Raw genomic sequence first — 27,474 nt, 5'->3', positions numbered from 1 at the left:
TTAAAAGAAGGTACTAAGATGTCATGTGTTCAGGCACCCATTAATTAATGCAGGTGATACAGCAAGCATGTGGAAGAATGTTAGCTTTGACTAAAACTCAACTTTTTTTTGCCCACATGCGAAATGCTGTGTCTGTCGGATACTAACATTGCACATCACCCTGAAAAAGTTAACACTTTTAGTGCAAGATGTGGTGTTGGCAGTATCATGCCGTGGGGAAGGTTCTCAGTAATAGGGAAAAGGTGGTTGGTCAGAGTTAATGACAAGATGTAGGTCAGTCCTGAAGGAGAACCTGTCAGAGGTTGTAAGAGACTGAGGCTAATCTTGCAACAAGACAAAACTCAAAATATTGAGCCAGCACTACAATGGAATAGCTTAATATGTGTTAAATAAAAAAAGTTCATGGGCCATCAACTTTTTGCAGCGGGATTTGAAGATAAAACATGTTATTTCAAACATGAAATAAAGTAATGCATTAAGTACTTGAGTTTGCTCTTTTTATTGCTCAAGCTTTTAGAGCTACTCCTTCAGTGACAAAAGGTAAGCTATCATAGCAGGAGAGTGAGGTCACTGCTAAAAGAATCCTGAAAAAGAAACTCTATGTTAATCTGAGTCATTTACTGTTACAGTCCAATAACATTTCCATCTTCATACTCATGATGAGTCCTTTTTTCTTTCAGTAGTTCAGCGTGAGCTCTAGTTCCCACGCCTTTCTTTTAACATTTCATTTCAATGCAAGCTGTGCTGTGGTGAAACTGTTGGGTTACAGTCCTGGAATGTGTGCGCGCTCCCGATCTCTGCGTTCCCGACTGGAAGTGGCTGACTGCGCGCGCAGCTCGCGGCACACACACGGGTCTGAGGAGGCAGGGAAACGCCGCTGGAGCGGGGAATGATGGCGGAGATCGAGAAGGAGCAAGTTTGATACCGGAGCAAAACTGGAATCTCGGATCGAGCTCTTCGGCTTCCAACTCTGTAACGCAACTAGGTGAGAGGCCGGGAAAGTTGTTGTTTACGTTTCGTGTTCACAGCAGGACCGTGTTTGACCGGTGCGAACTACTTCAACGACTCGTACTTGAAACGCAACAATCAATTGTTTGAAGCTGAGGTACTAACGTTCGGGCTTTATTGGAGTGTCGCTGGACTGAGTTGAACTTTGTGTCGCTCTTTATCTGTGGGTGGAGTTGCCAGTGGTACCAACACAGGTTAACCTACCGATTTAAGTACCGCAAATGGTTCTTTTTTGCGTTAACTTTCGAGCCTGAGTAGTTTGGCTTAAGTTTAGCTCAAGCTAGCAGTCAAACAACTTATTATTCAGGTCCACTCAAACGGTTGTGCACGCGAGCTAACCTTAAAATCAATGTTAAGTTGCACCTGAACCTTTCTGATTTCCGTCTAAAATGTGTTTTTATGTCATGACTCGTGTTCACAGGGTTGTACTAAGGAACGACCTCCCACCACTTTTCGCGGTTAACAACTATATTAAGGAAAGCACAAGTCTAACGTAACTTTTTTTTCCTTTTTTTTAAAAGATAAACAGAGCACAAGTACTTTAAAAAGCATATACATTTAGTTGGATTACGACTTTGCAGTCTTTCTTCTGAGCTCTGTTGAACATTAAATTTGATTTTATGGTTTCCCAGGTCTGGGTAAGTATAGTAAAAGCGAAAACTGAATATGGATCAAAATACACTGACGTCACTCTTAGCAGCAAACCTTACCACCAAGCCCGGTGACATTTAGATGTTTCTTTAAGTAAAAAAATGTTGTTTATGCTCCGACGAAATAAGAAGTAATTAATTAACTGCTGTGCTCTATTTGTTTTCATCTCCTAAAATAAACATTCCCAAATAACCTGAATGAGATATGTATTTTGATTTATGGGAAAAGCTTGAGTTCCCAAACTTCATATCTTATTCCATTTTCTAAAAGTAGTATGGGACTCCATTAAAATTTTTAATTGAGTTAATTGCAGGGTATGAAATGTATTGCAATTAATCACAAGTTAACTAGAACTATATGTCGACTAAATGAGCAGCATCTTCAGTTATACACCCTTTTTAGACATTTGAGCTTGACAACAATTATATTTATCGTTTCTAATATGCTTGAATTTTTATTTTTATACATCATAAATTTAGTTACAAACAAATTTTGTTTTACTAAATAAAACTCATTTCCTCCATTGTGGAAATGGATGTAAAGAGCTAAAATTAATAATTGGTGGCAAATTCCAAAACGCATGGCTCATATTTTGGTATCTGATTGTAGTTTTGGTGAAAAAACTATTGTTTTTCTCTTATCAATCTAACCTCTGTTTCAAATTTTTTGTCATCAGTAATGGTTCTCTGAACCCTTTATTGACTCTTAAAAAACAGAATACAGAAGATCCGTTCTGTATCAATTTCATGCACGACAGCTCCTCTCATTTTTTATGATAGCTATTCCAAATATTAATGGACAGTAGTTGTGACTGAAAGTTCAGAAATTAAATAAATGAATAAGAAATAATATGCTGATTTAAGTTTTTTTTTAAATGAGCTAAATTATTAAGTTAAATTAAATGAGTTAAATTATTGTCATTTTTGAAATTGTTGTTTAATTCCGTCTCGTGTCTGTTAATTAATTAAAATGTTAATTTTCTTTTCTTTAGATGACTTCGCTTGAATTGAGAGGACAGTGCTCCAGAAAATCTCTGCCGGACCCATGGAAATGGTTGCCTAAACTCAGATTGTAGTTCTTCATCAAAACATTTGCAAAGCTGATTTGTTTTAGAGTAAAGTTGCAGTGATAAACAACCAAGATGATCAAAACAGAAAACAAAGGAGGGGAGAGGAGCCTGAGAAGTGCGTCCCCTCACAGAAATGCATACAAGTCTGACTTCCACGCCATCAAGTGCTCCTTTGATGGGCCAAAGTCCGAGGATGCCTCAAAAACATTTGCAAACGGATCAAGTGAAACCCGGGATGAGTCTAGGGGAAGGCCTTTTGGAACCAGAGTGAATAAGATCAAGAACATATTTCTACAAATGGATGGACAGCAACCAGAGTCTCAAGAAGTCAAACAAACTTTAAAGTCTGACGCCCCCCAAGTTTCCCCAACGAAGCTGCAGTTTCCAGTCAACGCTCACAGAGTTAATTTAAACAGCGCTTCAAGCCCCGAATCCCACAGTTTAGAGAAAACACCCAAGGGGGAAGATGTTGAGATTGACAAAGTGTCTCTGGCGGAGAAGTTTTCTGTGACCAGAAAACTCTTTGAAAGAGGCGTCAAGGAGCAGCCAGCAGCTGAGAAACAGTCCCCAAATAGAGTGGTTAATCGTCTATCCCTCGGAAGTGCCTCAGATGAAGAGAAAAACGCAAGGAGAGCGTCGGGATGCAAAGAGAGTCCTGGCAAATTGGAGCAAACACCCACATCGGCAGCTAAAAGTTGCTCAGATGAGATAGCTGATGGTGAAAAAAGGCATGTGTCTAGAGTGTCGCTGAATGCAGGGCCTTTGTCGAAGAGGTTGGAAAATTATATAGTTGAGAATGACTCAGACGACAACAACACATCTGCTGGGAAAGAAGGTGTGGCATCTGCTAAACAACACAGCACCACTCAACACGTACAGCCTACCGTTGTGTCCAAGGACGTCTCACACAAAGCTACTTCTCCTGTCAAAGAAGTCACCGACTCTTCATTTGCTAATAATGTCCTCATCAAAAATAAAGATAGCAAATCTGGATCTTGGGGGTCAAATTTGGGAACTAAAGCGACATTACCAGCTAGTGGTGATGTATCTTTGGCAGCAGATGCCACTCCAAAACTTCGCTCATCAGAGCAAACGACCTCAATTAGCCACAGCTACAAGTGTCCCTCACCAGCAGTTGATAGATTTAGTAGGACATCTGTTGGTGATGGTGCTAAACCATCGAGTTCACCCCCAAGGGATGGGAAAGAGCCTTTGCCGTCAGCTGGCGGATTTCTGAACGCAGATCGGAATAAACACCCGGAAAAACTCAAGAGTAACGATGGCCCAGCTCTCAGCCCTACAGGGCCCAAGCCACAAAGCAAGACTTCATCACCTGACTCCAGAGGGGGAAGCACAGTGCGGGCTGAACTGGTGGTGGTACAGAACGAGTCCTCGGACAGTGAGGAGGATGAAATCACTGAAGATAAGCAGAAAGACGAATTCTGTGAAGACCTACAAAGAAGCTTTCCATCAGGACAAAACCTCAACTCTCATCAAATCTCCTCACAAGAGACTATAGAAGAAGCACAAAGGGGGGCAGACACTGAATATGAAGGTAGAGTCTCAGCAGATGACAAGAGATTTAGTTTAGAGAAAAAGGAGGATAACTTAGCTGTGAGTCAGGACACTAATGAAGAGGATGAAGCAGCGGAGGAGGAGGAAGAGGAGGAGGATTCACTAGAGAAGCAAGTGGAGGAGAACATTCTGGATAGAGTCTCTCCAGTAGTGTATGGGATAGAGAACGCAGCATTTGTGGATAATAGAGATGTAGACCAGGTCATCAGGGAAGAGGAGGAGAAGGAGGAGGAAGATGAGGAGGATGATCAAATCTATGGGAATTATGATGAGTGTTACGAAGTTATTGGTCTCTCTGATGAGGATGACGCTCCCCCAAAAAGGAAAATTAGGTTCTCCACAGATCCCATTTTGGTAAGTGTGTTGTTTACGTGCAAAGCATTGTTATTCAGCTCAAATGTAAAATATGTTGTGCAGTACTTTCATCATAAACCACTGTCTCACTGACTCAGCAATGGTGTCTGACCTGGTGTTCCCTGTAGACTCAGAACAAATTAGCAGAGGCTGAAAATGAATGCTTTTGTCTGCTATGCTCGCGTCACTCCGCAGAAATCTATCATCAGATAAGCTCTGTGACTTAAGAAAAATAAAATGGTTTACTTAATCTTGTTGAACGGGAAGGCGGGTGGTTTGACAGCCTACCTCCTTAATCTCATGAGAGCTGTGAGAGGAGTTTGGAGACTAGGCCAATGTAGTAGCAACGGTATTTTTGGAAATAGTGTTGACTTTGCAAAGTTCCTGTGAAACCAGGACTATAGCCTGCAAAAGTTGCTGTCAGGGTTTCGTGTGAAACGTTATGCTGTATTGTAGAAAATCTCAGCCACTTCTGAGTGAGTGCTCTGAGTTGATGTTTTTCCAAGCATGCAGGGTTGTTTTGAGGATTTTATTGAAACATTTTTAGTTTACATCTAGTAAACTAAAACATTTTTTAGTTTACTAGATGCCTTTGTGTGACTTCATAGCTGTTTAAGGAAAGATTTCATATGACGTGACAGAAAAATTGTAATTGTTCAGGGGGTTACAAGGAATCTGTGCATATTTGTAGCACAAATTGCTTTCTTGCTGAATTTACACTGCCTTGTTTTCATTTGTTGGTGCTGCTGGTTTGAATTAGTGAAGTATTGATGACTGAAAACAGTTTGTTTGAATAAGCTGTACATCTTCACAATATGCTGTAAATGGTGTGCTGCAAATATCTGGCCTCTTTTGTGAAATGCTTAAGCACCACTTCACTGTATTTTTGAAAATTTCTCTCACATAGGGTGGGACTTATTCATAAAGAAGAGAGATATTACCTGTGACCCCATTGGAGGTGGAGCTAATATTCAATTGCAAAATCAGTGTTTGTATAATTGCAGGCACAAAGAACTACTTGGATGCAGTACCTGGTAGCCAGTTATATTTTCAGTGCCAGGTGTCACGCTCTGCATCCTGATAAATATTTGACCAGTTGGATAGATTTTTCCTACCTTTGATTCCTAAACCTGATTCAGATTAGAGACAGATGGCAAAGCTTTTGGGTGATAGAAACTTCATTTTGAGTGAAAGGAAAAGTCCAGAATTTAAGTTGTGTGGATTTACTGCAACTTCTTCACACTGTTCAACAATGATTCTTTAATTACATGTTTTTCAAATATTAACCTTTTGGCTGCTGGTTATATTTTTTGTGCCACAACTGTCTTGAGTGTTTGGAAGTAAAGAATATCCCTTCTATAGCCTGCTGGAAGTATATGACAGTCACCACAGCTCAGTAGATGTAGCTGCAGATAAAATCGGACTGTTCTTAACAACCGGTAACAAAAGAAGAGTCTCTAGTCTCTAACATTCCTGTCCTAAGCCATATCAGAGGATCCCAGATTCATGTGTGACAATAGAGCATGCAACACAGTGAATTTTTTATTAGACACTGTTATGTAAATGTCATTTCTTGGTTACTTAATCTTAAGGTTAAATTAAATGAATGAAAGTGAAGCATACTGATTGTAGTTGAATTATGTGGAACTGAATTGAACTTAATCACACTATTAACCCCTCAAAGACTTTAATTACATCTGATAACCTGCATGACTGCTCTATAGAAGGTTGCTGTGTGTTTAAAGAAGATATGTTCATTCCACTGATGGAGTAAACACAAGAAATGCCTTGTGTTTTGGAAATGGATGTGATAAATGATTTGGACGAATACAAACGTCAAGTTTAAGTATATATATATAATATATATGTAAATACATTTTTTGTTTTGTTTTACATGACTGCAATATCTAACCAACATTAAGATAACACAAGCAAACAAAACAACACTCCCTTGTACCCCAGCACGGTTTTCCATGTTTATTCAGGCCTTCAAAATTTGGTGTTATCACAGGGTGTGGATCCCCCTCCCAGTTTCCATCCCAACCATCAGGGGGTCCTGGGAGAGGGAACCAGAAGATGACCCAGAGGGAAGACAAAAACAGATTGCTGTATGTGACTAAAATTAAACTGGGACATTTAAAAGCCTATCCTTCCAGTGTCATATCAGAGCAACAAGCCAGACAGTTGCTCTTTTTAAATTTTAGCTACTAAAGCTGCATAATAAATTGAAACACAACTGACTTTGTAATTTCAATGTTTTCTGTATTGCAAAGGATGAATTGGGAGCATGACTTGGTTGGACATCATCTTTCAAGTGCCAGAGATTTAGGATCTGCCTGCCAACAATATATTTAGCCAATTGTATGGTCTCTAACTGCCCTTGATAAACACTTTATATATTTGTTAGTGGCTGAGATGCTAAAGCTCACAGAAAATGATGGGAACGTAAGGTAGATGGCTGATAAAGACACATATGGTTTTCAAACATTTGTCTCTGACATTTGCACATAAATCTGGAAACTCCTATTGAGCTCATGCATTTTCTGCAATTGCAGTAGTATTTTTGGTACTGCAGTAAATATGTTGATACCAAATCTAATTGCTTTAAGAAATAATTACCAAATAATTATTTGCTCGAATGGCAGTGATGAACGTATAATGCAGCGTGAGAGATTAAGAGGAAGTACATAATTTAAAATGATATGAGATATTGCTCTTTTGGTAGCTTGTAAGAGAAGAAACCTTGTGAAGACTTTAAATTCAAACTTTTGTCCTAAATATGTACCAGGTTTGGGTTCAACTGTTCGCTCAAGAGGTGGTGGCGAAAGGTTTGAGTCGCAGATATTGCTCTGTTTACATCTCTACATGTAGCTTGACTAGCTTTCCACTAACAGTACATTAGCTTTCCACTAACAGTACATTCTACTAGATAATTTGGCACTGGAATTGGATTCATTGGAGCTTTAGCTGACCAGGAGAGAAGAAGTGCTTTGTGCTTGTTATTCACATCCGAATTGGATCCCTTAGTATCCTAGGCCTTCCTGACAGATGAGATGTCCTGTGTGGAAGAAAGATCCTCTTTGTGAAGGAAAGGAGGGAGCCACTTTCAACATGCAACAGCCGTATCTGGGCTAAAAAGGAAAGCTTGGATGAAGACAGCTTCAAGGACAGAAACAGAATAACTACTGCCAGATGAAGTTGGCGTCTGCTGCTCCACATGTGTAGCAGATCACAGAAAAGCAGAAAGTACCCTCTGCCATAAAATAAAGTTGTTTTTTTTTGTCATTCTTAAATGGTTCAGATTATCAACAAATTTTAATGTCAGACGGAGATGACCAATGTAAATACAATATGGGCATCACCAGTTTTTATTAGGTGAAGAAAAATGTTGTACCCAACATATTAGAAACAGTTATTGGCCTCTATTCATCTGGATAGGGTTACAAAGCCATTTTGTAAAATGTGGGTACACCAGCAAACTACGGTGACTGCTATCCACAGAGGCATTGGTGAAACTGACCTTTTAATTTCTTTAATATGATTCATCCAGAAAGTCACTGAAGAACCCAGAGCATTATTTAAAGGAACAGAAGCCTCAGGTTTCTTGGTTAATTGTAAGTGTTAATGATTCAACATTAACCAAAACCTAACGGGGAAAAAAGATCATTAAAGGGCATATCTGTCACATTTGCCAACAGTGGTCCCTTACTTCCCCAGTTCATCTTTAACTTTCTGGCTGTGGTTTCTTAAATCATTTAATATCTCAGTCTTAAATGGATGAGTGCAGCAGGGGAGCTGAGGGTCTTAGACTTGTTAATAAATCTGGTTTATTCTGCAGAAATAAACTTAACAAGGTGGAATAATGTAACAGGCTAATATAAAACATGATGGCAAAGGCAATATTTACTTCTGGAGATTAATTGATGATGTTCATGATCAGACCTATTTCTTGGAGGGATTTTTTTCTTAAGCAGTTGCAGCAACTCCACAAGAAGTTGTGAAGTTGAGAAAGCAATGTCTTCCAAGTCATTCATTTGAAAGAATACCACCAGGGCCACAGCAAATGTTTCGGACATTTACCTCTGTCATGTCATCCCTCAGAATAACTTAAAACATTTCAGGAATGCATGAAATCTATATGGTTGTATTAGAATTGAAATGAGCTTGAATGGTTGTAATCTGTCTTTTTACATATATTATCTGGAGCTGAGTGTTTCTCTGCATGTTCTAGTACTGGAAAAAAGTCAGAAGTAATAAAATGTGAAGTGTGCCATGCTGTAGGTGTGTCCTGTTTGGAGGACAAAGAGCACAGTACTTTTTAAGAGCACGCTATGTTGTATATCTAAATAGGTTGTCATAGTATTTGTTTCATATTGAACAGAAAGACACTTAAAATGGTCGTCAAGAATAAAGTTCACAGGTCAAAACTAATATTTGCTCCTGCTGACTTTGCCCCACCCCCTACAAAAGAACAGGAAGGCCCAACTGTGGTTCAGTCAAGCAATTACCTTCTGTGTTCACTGGAAGCAGGTGTGGTTCAGGAATTTAGTTCATTGCATTATTTGTTTATCTTTTCTTTATTCCAGTGTTTGTTTTGCTCATGCAGGAAGCATGCACCTTCTGTAATCTGATTTACTTCCTGTGCACCTGCATTTTCATCTGTAATCTGACTTGTGAATCCTTCACCTGTTTCAGAAAGAACAAAGTTTTAAAACATGTTTTACTTTGTTGTCTTTGCAAAATGCTCGGATTAATATTTTGGCGAGCGAGTCATTTTCAGATGCGCTTTAAATCTTGTTCTAACACTATCAATGCCAATCTGTATTAAAACCACACAAAAATAACAGCTTCCATCTGCAGCTAAATGACCGCTTCGCTGTCATGGTTTTGTTTTCGTTGCCAAAATGTCTCAAAGCAGATCTGACTTCCCTTCAGCCACCTGGGCTGGTGGGTGACAAGAGAGAGCAGAATACTAATGCAGGCAGACCAATGGTGTTTATTAACCCTGTATGTCGTGAGGTTAGAGGTAAATACTTTGAAAATGTCTCTGATTATTAACCTCTTACCACTTTCTACTGAAACAATAGATTAACTGTTGAGAGTTTTAGCAGCTTTTGCAAGGACAAAAATAGCTTTTTGTCGGCCACTTTTGGACAAACCTGTTAAACCTGTTCTTGTGCTCCAGTACTTTGGAAATTTGATCCTATCTGCAAACGTGAACTCTGTGGTTTTGTTTCACTTGACAGTTAAAAAAAAAGCCTAATTTATATAACAACTGAAAGATTTGTCACTGTCTGAATTTAACCCCTTTACAGACATGCACCCACACTCTTTATTGCATGCAGTGTCATTGTTTTTCTTTGACTACTCTTCCCCTCTTGTTTTTTCTTTATCTGCTGCATTCGGTGAACCTGTTGAGATGAGGAAATATTGCCACAGTCGGCACATGCATGCAGTGCAGTAATAAAAATCGGTGCTGTGTCATTACGTCCATAAAAAGTCTTCGTTGGTGTTATTGAACAGGTACAGTTGTAGAAAACTACGATGCACAAGCTTTGCAAAATTGATACCTGACAGTAGAGGAGACAGAGTTATTAACTAGACATTTTGGAAAACATACCTTCAATTTTCAAATCTGAGTCAGAAGTCTGTCTGCATAGAGTTTGCAGAAAGACCCCTGTGAATGTTGGTTCTCTATGGGTACTCTGCCTTTCTTCTGGTATACAAAAACGTGATTTTTAGGTTAATTGGTACTCAGGTGTGAGTGTGTGTGCACGTTATCTGTCCTGTGTGTCTTTGTGTTCCCCAGCGATGTCAGGTTGCAAGTCCAGTAATGGTCCAGGACAAATCCCGCTGCTAGCCCAACGTCTGCTGGAATTGGGCAGCATTGTAGGTTTCATTGCTATTTTCTGTGATTGCAGCATTTCTGTTTGCAGTGTGTTTCTGTTGCAATTCTTTTTTTAAATTCTTTTTTTTGGAGTTTGTAGCGTGTTTCACCTAAATGTTTTGACATTTGCTACGTGTTTGCACCTATGAATCACGGCATTATTCAGAACCAACAACAATGTCTTCACTAACAATTTGGTCATTTGAGATACCAAATTAGATACCAAGTATTTCCTTGCACAGTTTATTTATATTTAGACTCACTTGCAATCGTGTTGAATGGGCTCCATGGATAAATTGAAGTGCAGCAGACAGAGCAAGTCTTGTTGCAAAATAAGTTTTTCTGTTTCAAAAAACAAAGCTCACACAAATAGAAAGCCTTTCACAATTATCTCTTGTTTGTGTACCTGCTTCCTGAAACAATCTCCGACTTTGTCAGTAAATCATTGTGAACTCAGTCAAGTGTTTATCATTTCAGAGGCATGTGCACAGGAAGTACTAGAGACATAATACGCTCATTTTCTGGTATTTATCCAGGATCTCAACCAGGCTCCAGTTCCTTTTTTTCCCCCCTGACTATGCTGTGGTGCCTCCTGGCTGCCACCCTTGGTCCAGCTCACCCTCACAGCAGGTTTTAATTTGTTGTCTTTTGGTGGTTCAGTTTACATTACATGCTCCCCAATCCAGTGGACAGCCTTTGTGTTTTTTTGCACTGGCAATAGGTTTTCTCTGGTTTGCCTTTCCTCACAGCTGCTGACTCATTTCCCATTCTGGTGTTCTGTAGTATGAGGGGGAATTGGAGGAAAGATGGAAAAAGTTTCATTTTGGGTGTGGGCATGGATGTGTCTGTGCGTTAAAACATACAGAGTTGGCACAGGCTATTAAGACTGTAGAACATGAAATATAAAACAGGCTGAAACCATCAGCAAGTAACTTATTAAAGCCTAGTGTAAAGGTTTCGTTTAGAATGTAAATTATGCTGTTCGATATGATCCATGGTTCCAATGGGAACAGTTGGCTTTTAAATATGGTGAAACATGTTTGTTTTCTCTGCAGAAAAAGAAGTATTGGGTAGTTTTAATTTGATCCAGACTGTGCATGTTCTGAACTGGTAATTGGAAAATTTGGCAAGAGTGGTCAGAGGGGACACTGACCTTTGTTTAAGGACATTCTGGAAAAAGCTCATGAACTTATGATTGATTTTCTGTCTTTCTTACCAACAAGGATGTGATTGTGTGATCAGGTTTCTGCAAAGAACTTTTTTTTTTCTTTTTCAAAAAGGAAGTTTTAGGATTTTGTGGCAGCAGGAAAGCCAGACCTAACTAATCAAGAGAAGATGAGAAGAACATTTTCATCTCTTAATTACATAATCTAAACTAAATCTTATATTTCTGCCTGATCTAGTTCTTAGGATGTTAATGTGAAATTTTACAGCTTTTGTCATTAGAGTTGCTTTTAAGTTTCGAAGGTCAACGTAAATAACATAAATACAGTGAAAATCAGATAAAACAAATGTGTTCTACCCTTTGTTGGTTGCTTTTAACCCAATTAAAAGTCAATACTATAAATTTGTTTGTGAAATCTCAGTTAAACATGGAATCCAATAAATGGCATCAGCCTAAAATACAGACGGGGGGGCTGGTGTGTACATTTTAATTTTTGAAATAAGTGCAAAATTCATCCAGCACATGCAGTGTTGTATAAAACTAACAGTTATGCCTTCACGCCTGTGTCTACTATTCAGTATAAAATTGTTACAATGACTTTCTGTGCCAATTAAAATATAGAGCTCTGTGAGTTATTCTGGAAATTTACTGTCTGCACTGCTTTGGGCTGCATCCAATGTCTACATAGTAGGGAGACTGAAGAATGACGATTTACTTTTTTTCATTAATTTCTCAACTGCTGCCGCCTTTTTTCCCACAGTAAACTAGTTTTTAACCTTGTAGCAGATTCCTCACCTGTTCTTATTCTCTCATCGTAATCTTGTTATAATGACATCCTAAAAATGTTTTGTATTTAAATCTATCTTAGATATTAAAATTTCTTTTATCTGAGGAATTTAACAATAACAACTCTAAAAACAGAAGACGTGAAACACGTGAAAAAGTCCATTAAGACAGAACAGATTACTGGACTCCAGCTTTAGTTTGTGTCACCAGAAGCGCTGGGGCTTCTGTATAGAACCGTTTCAGAAAAGATCCCTGGGCTCTGATCCTCGGAGTGTCGGTCATCAACCAGATGCTGAAGATAATTAGCGGTTTATTCTATAATGTAATTTTTTTGTGCATAATGGGTGTTGCTAATCTAATCCAAAAAAATTTAACCTGCATGCATTTGAAAACTAAATCTGCATTATGGAAATCTGATCTCTTTGTTAGGAAACATTTCTAGTTTACAGTTGCGTTCTCTGAGCAAATCTATTATGTAACATCTTAAGAACCAAAACATAAGCAGGTTAAGTCAGTATGAACATTTCTATACTTTATCTACTCTCAGGTCATTTAGATTTTAAAATTAACTCTAAAAAATTCTAAAGACTAAGCTCCTCTGTTTGTTTTTAAGTCGTCTATTTACTGAGAGCTGTCATTCTCCTGTACAAATATTGCAGCCAAATTATCAACATGCTTGTGATGTTTTTGTGACAGAATCATCATGACTTCATCCAGATAAGCAATAGTAATGCTCTAAACTGAAGGTTTTTGTTGACGGTCCTTTGTTGGTTCATCCTTATAATGAGGCATAAGCTCCTCATGGAGTCTGCTAAACTAATCTGTTTTCTTATCAACAGTTCACAGGCTCTGTTCAGGATTTAATTAACTCCTGTCTTGTTTCTAATAAAAAAACGTTTTTTACACTCCAAAGTTCAAATCCAACATGCTGAATGGGTTTCTGTTTTGTTTGGCATTCCTGCAAACATGATTAATCAGTCAGATGCCATCATCCCACCTGAGTGTTGCATGTGTGCTTTTCAAATCCTATCAGAGATTTCGGATGACTGTGATGGCCACTCTAGTTTGGACCTGGAAACTTGCTTGTGATTGTTCTTTTGTTTGAAGGTCATTTCGCCATTGATTGCGTTTTCATTGTGGTCTGAAGTCCAGGAAGGATTAGATACTTTATTTAGCTCAGTTTCTGCTGGGTGTCTGAGGAATGAATCTAAGATGCAACAGGATTATATGTTTAAGCTGTGGCTTCTGTAGCACTGTAGAAAAATCAACAATGCCAAACAGGTTTATGTTAAAGACTGTGTATTTTTCCTTTGCAAGCCCCTTGGCTTGTTCTATGTCTTTTTGAGTACATAGAACATGTGCAGAAACAATGTGATTCTGCAGGATCAGGGCTGTGATGAGAGCATACTCAGCAGACAGACTTCTGAGACTCTGAATGCAGGAACAATTTGGTCTTATGCCAATAACTGTGACTTGGATAAATGTTTTGTTTATAATAAACAATGTTAAGGAATCTAGTGATCAAAATATATTTTTTTCTTTGACATATATTCAATTTCTTTTCACTGAGAGGAATATTTGTCATACATCTTTGCTTGATTACCTCTCCACAGCTGTGCCCCACTTTCCACAGTACCTCATGATCATCACTACTGCATGTGAAAAGTCTTTGTGAGATGCATCCAACGCTCTGAGAAACCCGCCTGCAAATTTCACAACTCCTGACATCTCTGCAGCATATCGTTAGGGAATTCTTTTCATGTTTTAGTGTCATTACATCTGCCAAATATGTGAAGCGGCGGTCTCCACAGACAGATGAGTAAAAATTAGGCATCTATATATGTTCAAAAAAAAGGAGAGGGGATTTCAGTGTTGGTGGTCCAAAATCATTATCCATCTATCAGCAAGTGTTAAAGCAAAGTAGCTCATTTCTCTATAGGAGCTTAAATTGTGAGTGTAATCACACCATTCTTAAGAAAAGCAACAACAAAAAAAAAACAACAATGCATCCTCCTTGCTTCACTGAAAAAGAGACGTTTAAAAATTGAAGCCATCCAGATAACCTATTTTAATATTTTGGACAGGTCTTCAGCACCTTCTCCAATGAGGATTATGATCGGCGTAATGATGATGTGGACCCTATTGCAGCATCTGCAGAATATGAGCTGGAAAAGAGAGTGGAGAAAATGGATGTGTTTCCTGTGGAAATTCAAAAGGGTGAGTCACAAAAGGAAGTTTTAGTGTATTAAGCAAGTTAATTCAAGAGGAGCATGTAAGAAAAGTGACATTCAGATTGCTCTCCAACCTTCCACCTAAGGCAACGTCATTCTCACCGCTGTAGAACATAGAATTACAAGTTTTTTTAAAAACAAGACCGTACAATTAATAATTAGAGAGTTTAAGCAGATCTTAGCATCTTGTATCAGCTGTTACTAATACACAAGTCCGTGAGATCCTTCCCTGCAGGTTGTAACTTTGACCCTCAACTAAAGCCCCCCAGTATTTTTTAAATGCCCCATAATGGAGAGGTTGAAAACCCAAAAGGAAACAATAGAGCTACGTCAGTGATTTGGCGCATGAATTAACCACAAACATATCTCCATATAACAGGAAAAAATGTTTTCCTTTTTATTAGCTTTTTATCTCTGCCTTTTCTGTGACACTGTTTTAAACACAAATATCCATCATTATCCATCCATTAAGTCTTTATCCCTCCATATAATTTATGTAATTTATTTATATAATTTTTAGCATGCTTTAATTACCAAGAGTTAAAACTTCAGGTTTATTTTACCTTAAGCCAAATGTTAGGCATTTTTAATTTTTAATAAAACTGTGTAATGCAGCTTATTTGTCCGTTCTTCCTGTCTGTCCTTCTATATCAATATTTTTGTCTTCCAGCAGGAGACAATGGGCTTGGAATCAGTATCATAGGAATGGGAGTGGGAGCTGACCAGGGTTTGGAGAAACTCGGTATTTTTGTGAAAACTGTAACTGAGAATGGAGCAACTGAGAAAGATGGACAGTAAGTCTCTTCTGCGGTAGTTAGACCCGTCACAATACATTCTTCCCTTTTTTTCTATTATCTGAATTACAACACTGTGAAAAACGTTTCTATGTTTAACATAAGAGACATGAAAAAAACCCAATAATTTTTATAAGCTGTCTCAAAAGAAAGTAAGAGAAAATAGTTGTTTAATCCTGTCTTTTGAAGCACATTTAATATATTCTGTTTCATGTTGAAGGTGTGTGCAAAACCCTACAGGAATGATGTGCTTTAAAATCCTCCTCACATGTTTAACTTCCTCTTCCTGTAGGATACAGGTGAATGATCAGATAGTAGAGGTTGATGGGACCAGTCTGGTGGGAGTAACCCAGCTGTTTGCTGCAACTGTCCTGAAGAACACCAAAGGCACAGTGAGGTTAGTTTAACTCCTCCTCTGCCCTCAGAACAACCTCAATCTAAATATCCAGCTGGCAGCCAAACCGTGCTGCTGTTATCCCACTGTAATTAAATAAGCTGGTTGAGAAACTTTTCTTTCGTGAGAGTTTAGACAGGAGGCCAAGGTTCAGTGTACTATGGTAATGATTTATAGGCAAATTTAACTCCCCTGTATTACAAAGTGAGTTCAAAAACACATTTCTAGTTTTCATACTTTAGTGTCAAAGACACAAAAAGCTGTGTAGTAGGGTATCCTAAGCAACATGTGCAATACTACATTGTATAGTATGCTCGTTCTTATAAAAAAACAGGTTTCTGATTGGTCGAGAGAAGCCGGGAACTCAGAGCGAGGTGGCCCGCCTCATTAGTGAGACACTGGAGCAGGAGAGGAACCAGCAGCAGCAACACCTGGATGACCCTTACGACCACTCTACAGAGGAGGTGAGTCAGCTTCACAGTGACCCTTAAGCTGGTCATTTAGTACTTTGTATGAAAATTTTTTTTACAAAAGTAAATCCTGTAATTATGATAATGCAGTAATGACATTTGCGCAGCGTTAGCCATTTTACCGCTCCCATACTAATCCCCCCTGGATCATCCAGGAAATTAGCAGCTACCTATGAGTAAGCCATGCGTCACAACTCTTCTGTTGGAAAATATTCATTCAGCTGCCATCCGTTCATCAGAGTTGGGAAATATTTGTTTTCTGAAGTTCAGGCCACCACAGCAGTCTAATTTTGCAACATTGAGACTATCCAGGGATTAAACAGGCTTTTTTAGAGCAGAGAAAGACAAACTTACAAAGGTGTGTGCCTGTGCAAAGAGTGTGGTCATAGTCTTATCTACTGAGTGAGTTGCTCATGTTTGCCTTTATTGCCATGAACATTCTTAGCCAAGCCCCTGAAGTGACTCCTGAGGACTAATTCAATGTTGTTTCCTTCAGGCAAGGGGTAAACCCCGGAAGTATCGCTGTACCAATGTTCAACGTGTATGAGGTCATCAGGGTGTGTTTGAGCTCACAGTAACTGATATCTTTCAGGAGGAGAGGTATGAGGACGAGGATGACGACGTTATAGAAGAAAGAATTCTTGGGTCCAATTTCTCTCCAGGGAGAAACGTGGAGGTGTTGGAGCTGCCGGACTCGGAGGCCTTGTTCATGCCGACCGACATGAACAGCTCTCAGATGGCCTTCAAGTTCAAAGAGGTACACCAAATCTCTTCTCTGTTCATAAATGTTTAAACTTCTTGTTGATACAGTATCTGATTTATTAGATGGAGCAAACTATCTAATTTTAATCATATCCCATAGCTGCAACTGAAGCACAGCGTTGCTACAGCTGAAATAAATCAACTGAAGGAAAAGGTAGGATAAGAAAAAATGTACGTATCTCGTTTAAAATTATACACATGGCAAATATTAGAACAAATGCAATACCTTGCAAAAGTAGTCACACTCTGAACCATTACAAATTTTATGGCAACCACAAACTTCAGTATGTGTCATTCGGGTTTTATGTGATGGACCAATACAAAGAAGAACATAGTTGTGAAGTGGAAGGACAACGGTTCATGATTTCTATTATTTTCATGAAAAATAAGTGCAGCATTCATCGATAAGTCAATACTTTGTAGAAGCACACTTTGCTCCAATTAAAGCTGCATATTTTTGATATTGTGCTTCTTCTAGCTTTACATATACCACTATTATTGTCAATTTTTCAAAATAGTTCAATGTCAGTGAGATTTTATGAAGTGTACCTGTGAACATCGGTTTTCAGGTCTTACTACAGATTTTCATTTGTTAGAATGAACTTTGTCTGGACTATTCTAACATGTTTATTTGAAGCCATTTCACTGTTGCTCCAGCTTTATGTTTAGTTTCTTTGTCCTGCTGAAGTTCTGCTTTATTCTCAAGTCTGTAGCAGACTCTAGCAGATTATGTGGGATTTCCCCATGTTACATCCGTCTTACAATCAAGTCTGACTAGTAAATGGTAGCATGATACTGCCACAATCTTATTTCATTGTAGGGATGGTGTTTTCAGGGAGATATGAGGTGTAACCTTCCATCACAAATAGTTTAACTTTGGTCGCTTCTGGCAAGACGACCTTCTTCCATTTTTTGTTCTTCCTCTGCATGACTTGTGGAAAAATGCTCACAGGTTTTCTTATGATTTTTTTCTGTTGACTGATTCTTCATGGATCACTGCAGCTCCTCCAGTTTTACCATGGACCTCTTAGCTACTTCTCTGGTTATACCTTATTATCCTCGTCATGCTGGGTGTTTATATTTCATGCAACTTCATTACTTTGTGTCAATCCATCACATAAAATCCCAGTATAATAAATTAAAGTTTTTGGTTGTAAAATTACTAAATGTATCCAGGTTCAAGTAATATGAATATATTTGCCAGGTGGTGAATGTAGTGGCTCTAGACAGTACCGTAATTAGACAGTACCGGTAATTACAGTATATTGTTATATATACAGTAATGTATATGGAACAATCTTTGTATTTTTAAATAATTGTTTCACCTATAATTGAAGTGTTTCCCCTACTTTAGTATTTAGCTTTAAATTAAAACGCACAGTTGGCGTCACAGCTAGAAGAAAACCAACATTTCTGTAAACTTGTGGTACAAGATTGTGTTTTTGTTGCAGCTAAGGAAATCAGAGGAGGACAAGTCTTTGTGGGAAGAAAGGCAATCTGCACTGGAGCAAAAAACTGAGGAGAGCAACGACAAAATCCTAAAGCTGGAGAATTACTGGCTGGAAGCCCAGGCTGTGTGCAAGAGTGTGAATGAACAATTAGCCGAGAATCAGGCTCAGTATGAGGCCCTGGACAAGAAGTACAACAAGGCCAAGAAACTGATCAAAGACTACCAACAAAAGTGAGTTTAATTTCTTTTTTCAGCTAAGATTATGATTTTTTTTTTTTAATGGTTTTAGTAGCAATCAGCTGAAACCACTATGTCATTACCAAAAATACGTCTTCTTGGAGCAATATTTTTCATATCCCCAACAGAGAGATAGATTTTGTGAAGAAAGAGGAGGAGCTGAAAAAGACTCTGGACGAAAAAGACAAATGGTACAAGGAGCAGCTGGAGAGCCTGCAGAACAGGGTAAGAATCCGGGTCAGAAAGTGAAAGCTTCTACACCTGTTAACCTGCTGCTGTCACTGAAATAAACATGGCCATGACGTCTTCTGTCCACAGATTGCTGCCCTGGAGTCCAGAGGGGCTTCAGCTGTGGAGAGTCAGAGCGGTCTGGACTCTGCTACTGAGGACAGACTCAGCAGCCAAGACTCTGTCAACAACTCACAATCCATTGACTCTCTCTTAGGTATAGTGCATGCTATGATTAAAATCTCAAAAAAACATAAATCTGTAAAGGTGAACCCCCTTCTTCAGCAAGCACCGCTTATTTTTCTGTTGTAGATCAAGACTGGACTGAAGTGATCCCTGAAACAGCGCGCCTGGACACCAGCGCTCAGAAGGCCAAATGCCGGTTGGCTCAGATGAGCCGGCGCCAGGCTCCAACTCGAAACAAACTAAAGGAAGGCCTGGCTGAACCCGCTCATCATTCTCAGGTCTGAAACTCTGAAGCCCCTCTGTTCTGCTTTAGCATATGGGCAGCATGCTCACTATGGAGGTGGGATTCTGTGTCATAACCTGCAGGATGGACTGCAGATTTGATCAACTGTTGTGATATTTGAGTTTTTCATCATTCTCTAAATATACAGACGTGTTCTAAAAGACAGTAGAGTCCTTTCCTAACTCAGTTTGAAGATGATAACATAACATTGCAACACAGCTAACCAGAGCTTTCATCTACATAAATAGCTTTTATTCTCCCTTCCTTGCATTGTCCTTCTAAATAATTAACTCGATCCCTGCAGGAAACTGAAGAAGAGGTCGAGCAGGAGGAGCAGGAATCTGCCGGGAGGCAGCAGTCAACACAGGAGAGCCCAGCACTACCTGTCGACGTCTGCCACACTGGACAGAATGACAATCCGGGCGAGACCGGAGATGCTTCTAAAAGCAAATTGGAGCTGTCCAGCAGTCCATCTTTGTCCCCGTCACTGGGGGACAGTGTTGAAAGCTGTAGCAATCCTTCGTTGTCTTCTCCAAAACACACGTCCTCACCACACTCTCCTTCGGGTTTTATGCGCAACGTGAAAAAGAGAGAGTCCAAAGGCAAAGGGAAAGAACTCAAAGGTACACAGGAAGCTAATTTGATGTCTGCAACAGCAAAGGCTTTTTCTTCTCTCTAATCTCTGCTGTTTTACAGAGGAGTTGAGTGAGTCTTCTACAGCGGTAAAACCTAAAAGGCGATTTCCAGATTTTGGGCAAGTATCTGAATTATTCACTGATCATTTGTAGCCAAGATCTCACCTTCTAAAAAAAATAAATAAATATCCCTAATGATCAAAACAGAGGCCTTCGGAAGTCAGGCGGCAAAGGGAGAAAAGACAAAGAGAAAGAGGCCATGAGAGCTTCTTTGGACAGCAGGTATTACTCTGCTAATATTCTATATTTTCTTAATGTTAAGATGTTTTCTAATTTACACCTAAATTCTAAATTCCTTCAAATTGATAAAATGTCATTGAAAAGTCATCTTCTACTTCTTTCAGCAATTCTGTTCCAAAAGTGAAAGTAAAGTATTACTTAGAATAAGCACAAACACATTTCTGTTGATTTAGAAGGTCAAAGTTAATAAAAACCTTAAATGTAGTTTCTCCATCAAATTAAAATATTAGATAAGAGTAATAAAACAGTATTTTAAGAAATGCTACATTCTAGTCTTTGAGATACACAATATGCAATATCAGTCTCTGGCCAGAAGCTAGATTGTCAAGACAATGCAAGACTTCACAGATTACTCATTATGAGGTTTGTGTCGGATATGAACCCCAAACAGAAAGGCATTAACAAAGTGTGTTTATTTATAGTAAGTTATATCTTTACTTTCACCAAAATTATCACATATTGCATGTTTTCCTAATATTGTGCAGCCATAATATTCATCCTTATGTCGCACAAAGTGTATCAAAATCGGATATCATGAAAGTGTTATTTCCAAGCATTTTTTGGGGGGTGGGGGGGATTAATGAAAGGAAAAAGTGTGGTAGAAAATGGTGCATAAACAACTGGGATAACTCAGTTATCCCATCATCACCATCACTGCAGTCTTGAGAGGACCATGAAGCCAAGTCCATTCAAGAGTTTGCAGGAGAGGCTCTGAAGTTTCCGGTTCTGGTCCTGCTGTTGGTTCTGTGTTTTATCAAGTCCAAGTTTGTTGGAGATGCTGAGTTCATTTCCTACCTGGCCATTCTCCCAGAGGCTGGGAAACTGGGCTTCCTTAATGCCTCGGCAACAGTCTGATCATCTTTATGCATTCACTGCATTGATAGATGGATACATGCAAAAAAAAAAAGCACACTTTCAGTAGGCAAAACCTTTTATTATTTTTACTATTAGTTTCAAAAATAAACACTTGAAGTATATCACTCTGTTGCAATTTCTACATTTTCAGTGATAACCTTAGTACAAACATGAGGGTGATTTATTTTAGGGTTGTTGCCATAGCAACTGAATAGCTGAGGCTTTGAAGCAGAGAAATATTGTAGCTTTTGTCTTTTTTGATGTCAGAGTAGCAGAATTCTGTATCTCACTACTGATCTGATGTCCAGGGGTTCTGCAGAGTTACTAGAGGAATCTGGAGGGAACCTGTCTCCCGCAGAGTCCATGACCTCTGTCCCCACTTGTATGCCTTTCTCCTGGTTTGGAGACAAAGACAGGGACAGAGACAGAGAGCCGTCCTCGTCCAACAGCAGCCTGCCATACGCTGCAAATGAAACCAGCAGTGAGCAAAGCCAGGATCGTAAAACTAAGGTAGACAACTATTTTGTGAATTTATTTATATAAATTGTAGGCACTGCATTTTATTTTAATTAACTTTAATGTCTCTTCCTGTCCCTCAGTGTCTAAATATTGTGTGTAAAACTGTTCCAAATAGCCAGGATGAACTTCCTTCTTGACTTCCTTAGGCAAAATGTTTGGATCCATAGAGAATGTGGTAACTCCGTTCTGGTTGGGTCCTGTGGTGTTTTTCCATCACATGGTACTATGCAGTTCCTCATCAATGGATAGGCATAACATTTTGTGTATTCGGTAATTAGATGTTTCAACTTGCTTTACTTGGTTACTGTGGGAAAGTGGTTACAGCATTCAGCTGTTTGTATTAGAAATATTACAGTCTGAATCTGCAGTGATGCTGCAAATCTACTGAGTGGAAAGCCTGACTGTCACCCAGACTTTGGTGGGCTGCTGTCCCCACAATTCCCATTTAATGAGTTCAAGACGTGAGCTGAGGCTTTGGGTTCACTTATTGTAGAAATGACTGATTTTGTGGCTGTTTTCTTACTTTACTGCTTTGCTTTCTGACAAGTCTCCATTGACCATGTTTCTTTAAACAGACAAATCTCTCCTGGTCCTCTTTATTCAGTCGCTCTTTAGATTTGGTACAGTATACACGTTTTATTATCCTTCGACTCTAAATCACACTCAGTAGTGTATTACTAACCGATCCAGTCCTACATCCCTGGAATAATTCACTACTTGTTTTGTAGTGGGTATGTGGTAAAGTTTTAACTTCTAATTCTACCCGTTTTTTCCCCTCTTACATTTACTGTAAGAAAGAATTCAGGCTAGTTGGAGAACAAACAACCCATGGGTAATTTTCTAGACTTTATGGCTAATTGGAAAATGCTCTTAAGAGTTTTATGTGTAAATAAATATAAAGCGTTTGACTTCTGCCTAACTTGGTGTGTGTCATCTGAGTTTACGTATTTGTCATTCTAATGAGTCACTTTGATTAAACCAAACAGCCTGCCAGTTTGGATGTTATTTTCTTTCCTCCAAGCTCAGCAGTCTCCTTGTAAAAGTATTCACACCCTTTAATCTTATTCTTTCTTCATGTTAGAATCACAAACTTGAAATATTTTTTGAGGCTACATACACACTGTGCTGAAAATCTAACACACTGATCACGCCTTACCCACAGTGAAACATGGTGGTGGCAGTAATACACTGTGGGGAAGCTGCAGGACAGCTGGTTGGAGTTTGTGATGATGGATGGAGATTAATACAAGGCAGTGCTTGGGTGAAAGTTCACCTTCAAGCAGGACCAGCAGCCTAAAAACACTGCCAGTAGAATGGTTTATAGCAAAGTATGTTCCTAAGTTAGAATGGCCTAGTCAAAGTTCAATCCTAAATCTTTAGACTTAATAATTATGCTCTACATCAAATCTCTCCACTTGTTCTATTTAGCAAAGAGCAGGCTAACCTTTAAGTCTCTAGATGAAAGAGGCCCCAAAAGACTTGAAGCTATCCACACTTTTTGGGTTCATGTTTGTGAAACAAATTGAGAATTATATATTACTTTGCTATTTTACAATAATGGGCTGTTCTGTTAGCTTCTCACATTGAATGCTAATGAAATGCATAAACGTTTGTGGTTGCAACAGGGTAAAATGCGGAGACATTAAAGGGGTGTGAATACTTCTGCAAGGCTCAAAGTAACAAGTCAAACGTATAAACATTTATGAAATTAAATCCTTGCTGCTGAAATACCTTCATAGAAAACATTACCTCATACCTGGAGTTAGTGTTAGTATTTGTTTTTGTTGTGTTTTGTTTTTGGGGGGCCAGGTTCTCAGTAGAAATGACCTCCTTGTAGTTTAGAGTGTCATCATGTAATTTGGGTGGTGGATTGTTTGCAGTTTGTAGGATCTGATCTTTCTTCCTCTCACATGTTTAAGGTCACAGTCATGACTGCTGTGTAATCAGTATTAACTACCACCACTGTAATTACTTTTAATCCCCATGAAAACATTCCTTCCCTCAGCTGTCGTCCTAAACAGAAACTGGTGTTTTGGTTGATGTTGCTTTAGTAAATGCGTTCCTTCTTTCCCATTGTTCCAGAGTTTTTCAGTCATAGATGATTCTAGCCCTGCCAGTCCCAGTACAGACATCTCTGGGTTAGTCGCTGAACCCAATCTGTCTGGGCGCTCACACACTTTAATCTTCTCTTCCAGCGAGGTGAGTGCTCTCCTTGTTGTTGCGGTCACAAAAGCTGTGTGGGGACGCCCTGGTGCAACTGAAAGGGGACATTCTCAAGCATGCCCTTTGAGCCTCGCCCCCTTTCATAGCACAGATTAAACCGTGAATGGACAGAGACAATATGAGCGCTGCATGTCTGTGTGTTAAAGCCGGTTTGTTTTGTGTTGCCGCAAGTCACGTGGCTTAGCTTTTTCTTAAGTTGGCTATGATTTGGATGGTGCATACTTATGCTTTATCGCGGCTGTGTCCTGTTTTTCCCTGTTTGCTTAGTGACGTTTCTTTCACCTTCTAATCTGATTCAGTTCGTCTCTGCAGCTCAGTGTGAAAACTGCAGAGTTTTGGGGTGTTTTCTAGAAATGCACGCTTGTTTTTCTGTGTACTAGTTTGGGGAATGTTTATCAACTTTTACATGCTGTTGTTTACTTGTTTTTATAGATTTAGGAAAGTTAAAATTTGCTTTGCAGCATTTCTGACCCTTCAGTAGAAAGGTAAAGATTTTACTCTGCTTTCTCAACATACTTAAAGTCCTGTTGAAACATATTTCAGCTATCACCTGTTGTTAATATTGATCAGCACTCTCACAGAAATAGTCATAATGCCATATCATGTGGCTGCTGAACCAAGTTGGGGGGAAATCAGTAGGGGTGCACCGATTTGAATCTTACCCACTGATGCCATCTACTACAGCAAAGGTCGAAAAATCAAGCACTGTCTTTGTCCTCTGCAGTGAGATAGATTTAACTGATAGACCGGCCCAAAAGATTATTTCTGCGCGTTTGCAGTTAAAAATAATTTTAAAAATCGGGGATCGGTGAAAAAAACTTCAATCGGTGCACTCCTATAGATCAATTCTAAGTTTTGGTCAGAAATTTAAATAAACTCAACATCACCTTGAAAAGTACATTGATTTGGACCTTTTTTGATATGACATTTAAAGTTCAAGGAAGTGTCCTTGAACTTCAAATACAGGAATTTGGGATGATGTGAATTCACTGTGAAATTTTTAAATTACTCTGATAAACACGAAGTGAAAATTATGCATACAACCGAAATAGTCTATACATAGTTACAGAGAAAGTACATTTTTAATTTTAACCAACAATAAACTGGTTTAGGTTTGACTGAAAATGTAACCTCATCAAAAAAAAAATTGAAGTCATTTCAATTTGTTCATTTTCATGTTGGAACAACCAGTTTTGTCTACCCTGCTTAACAGTTAGTGTTCCTATGGGCAAAACATGAACACAATTGTTTTTCCAACAGCACAATGATCCTAAATGCACATCAAAACTTACATTGGACCCTGTTTCATATCATTTTAATCCGGTTTTTGGATTAGAAAAAAATGCACAGTTTAAACTTGCACACCCAGATCATGTTTTTAAACTTCACTGTAGTTGTATGTGGGATTAATATCCTACCCTGGAAAAAAATCAGGGACTATGATGAGTATATGCAAACTTCTGACTGGAGACATGTGTCTTACTAAATTTTCTTTATGTAGTGGAAATAGCATAATCCGCAGGAGGAAACAAAAATAGTGCTGACAGCCAGCAGGTGCTCAACTTTTAGATTTGGTTTTCAAATACATTTCAATTAATTTAAACATTTTGCGTGAAGGCAAATAAACAATGGATTAAAAGCAGCAGTAGGTATATTTTAACTTCCATCTATAATATCTGTTTTCTTTACAGACCTTGGATGATGAACCAGTCCCTGTTGGGAAAGAGTATCAGTGGCAGAATCGGCCCATCTCCGATTGGACCAATCAGCAGGTCTGTCACTGGTTAATGGGCATGAACATGGATCAGTACACTCCTGAATTCACCGCAAAGGGAATCGATGGCCAGCAGCTGCTGCACTTAGACAGCGACAAACTGAAGGTAGAACAAATTGCACTTTCAAATTATTCAGTAAGACCAAGAAATAATAAAATGTTACTCATTTTCCAGTGAATGCAGCATCACTTAACTCTGGTCTCATAGTTGCTGCCCCCTTCTGGCCAAAGTAAAATAACTTCTCTAGCTTATTGGAACAGAAAATTGGCTGACGGAATTAAACTTGCTGTAAATTAATTCAGGTAATACATTTGTATAGTTTGTCTCAGTGGTTGTGATTACATTTTTTTTTTTACCCTAAGGCACTTGGTGTGACAAGTCAAAGTGATCGCTCAACTATCAAAAAGAAGCTGAAGGATATGCGGAAGGCCCAGGAGAAGCTGGAAAAACAGCGGGAGAAAAGAGAGAAAGAGGGCCGACGCAGTGGGAGGCTGCCGGTCCAGGGTGACTCTATCTGCTGATCAGAGCTGAATTAAGTCTTTCCTTGACTTTCGTCCCTGTTCAGAAAAAAAACAAAAAACTTTTCTGCATTTCTGATTCCATGATGTTCCTTTCAGAAGATCACAGTGGTTATCACGGTTGGCTTCAATCATTTGGCCAGCTGTGAGGAGTTTTCTACCATTTTCTACCTGTGCAGCTTTTCATCGCAGTCCAGAGACATTCATAGTGTGAATGAACTAATATAAGTTGTTCATTCGTTTTGGACGGACAACCATCCTTCTGTGACTCTACAGGATATTTGGAGAGAGCTGGTCTGGCTTCTCATGCTGAGACCGTGATGTGCTAGAAACCTCCTTGTAGGACCTGAGGTGGTGGTTTATATATAATAATAGAATGTTTCTATTATTGTTTTCTATCAGTTTCCATTAACTACAGCTAAAAAAACATTCTAATTAAATGATAGGGGATATCAAGTTTGGTAAGAAACCAAAACAGATGTTCTAACACTTTTACCACTAAAAAATCTTGAAACTATAATTATTGAGATCTGTTTCCAATTATATTGTACAGTCCAGATAAAAGCACTATCAATCTTTTAAGCTTCAAGGCAGCAAAGTTTTAAATGTATAAATGAGTTTTATACATGTGCCTGTTAACTGCATTTTTACTTAAATTCCTTATTTTATTGTATACTATCTACATTTTTCTACTAAGTAGAATAGCCAGACTATTTTTTTTTTTTTTGTCAAAAAGGAAATGAAATGAGAACCTTATCACGTAGGGACCAGGTGAATGCTGCTGCTGTGTGCCTGACTCAGACTGGCTTGAATGGTACCATGATGCTCTGTAAATACTCAAAGGATGAGCCTGTGGCGACGACTGGTGTGGGTCCAGAGCCATGTCACGTGTGAATGCAAGGCTGAACGATGAATGTTCTCCATGAAACCGAAGTGCTTCCTTTATTCTCAAGTCTAGCTCCATGTTTGTACAAAATATTAAGTGTTGGACCAGAAGAAAACGATGTTTTCTGAACTCTCAGAGAAGCTAATCTTGGTACATACAGCATCAATAAACTAATAATCACTTCTTATGGCTTCTATTGCGTTTGCTTGTCTTCGTTTCTTAAAGTCACAGCC

General features: G+C 38.8%; 1 protein-coding gene across 5 annotated transcripts; it reads left to right on the top strand.

Moving 5' to 3' along the window:
- The first annotated feature begins 831 nt into the window (after positions 1–831).
- Positions 832–27,428, top strand: ppp1r9ala (protein phosphatase 1 regulatory subunit 9A-like A). 5 transcript variants are annotated; one of them, XM_028023033.1, is made up of 20 exons: positions 832–985; positions 2,651–4,657; positions 14,580–14,712; positions 15,400–15,520; positions 15,813–15,917; positions 16,249–16,378; positions 16,977–17,141; positions 17,247–17,300; positions 18,598–18,827; positions 18,962–19,058; positions 19,152–19,278; positions 19,374–19,525; positions 19,835–20,153; positions 20,227–20,284; positions 20,373–20,447; positions 21,629–21,830; positions 22,415–22,459; positions 23,922–24,038; positions 25,754–25,942; positions 26,200–27,428. In XM_028023033.1, exons 2-20 carry the CDS (start codon positions 2,801–2,803, stop codon positions 26,356–26,358), a joined length of 4,335 nt encoding a protein of 1,444 aa, XP_027878834.1. In that variant the 5' UTR covers positions 832–985; positions 2,651–2,800; the 3' UTR covers positions 26,359–27,428. The 5 variants fall into 5 exon arrangements, with proteins under 5 accessions (XP_027878834.1, XP_027878833.1, XP_027878837.1 ...); XM_028023032.1 differs by having other exon boundaries at positions 15,397–15,520; XM_028023036.1 differs by lacking the exon at positions 22,415–22,459.
- Positions 27,429–27,474: the final 46 nt, after the last annotated feature.

The sequence above is a fragment of the Xiphophorus couchianus genome, chromosome 7 (assembly GCF_001444195.1).
Source record: "Xiphophorus couchianus chromosome 7, X_couchianus-1.0, whole genome shotgun sequence".
Lineage (NCBI taxonomy): Eukaryota > Metazoa > Chordata > Actinopteri > Cyprinodontiformes > Poeciliidae > Xiphophorus > Xiphophorus couchianus.
The sequence above is the reverse complement of the archived record's forward strand: the minus strand, read 5'-3'. Positions and strand labels throughout refer to the sequence as shown.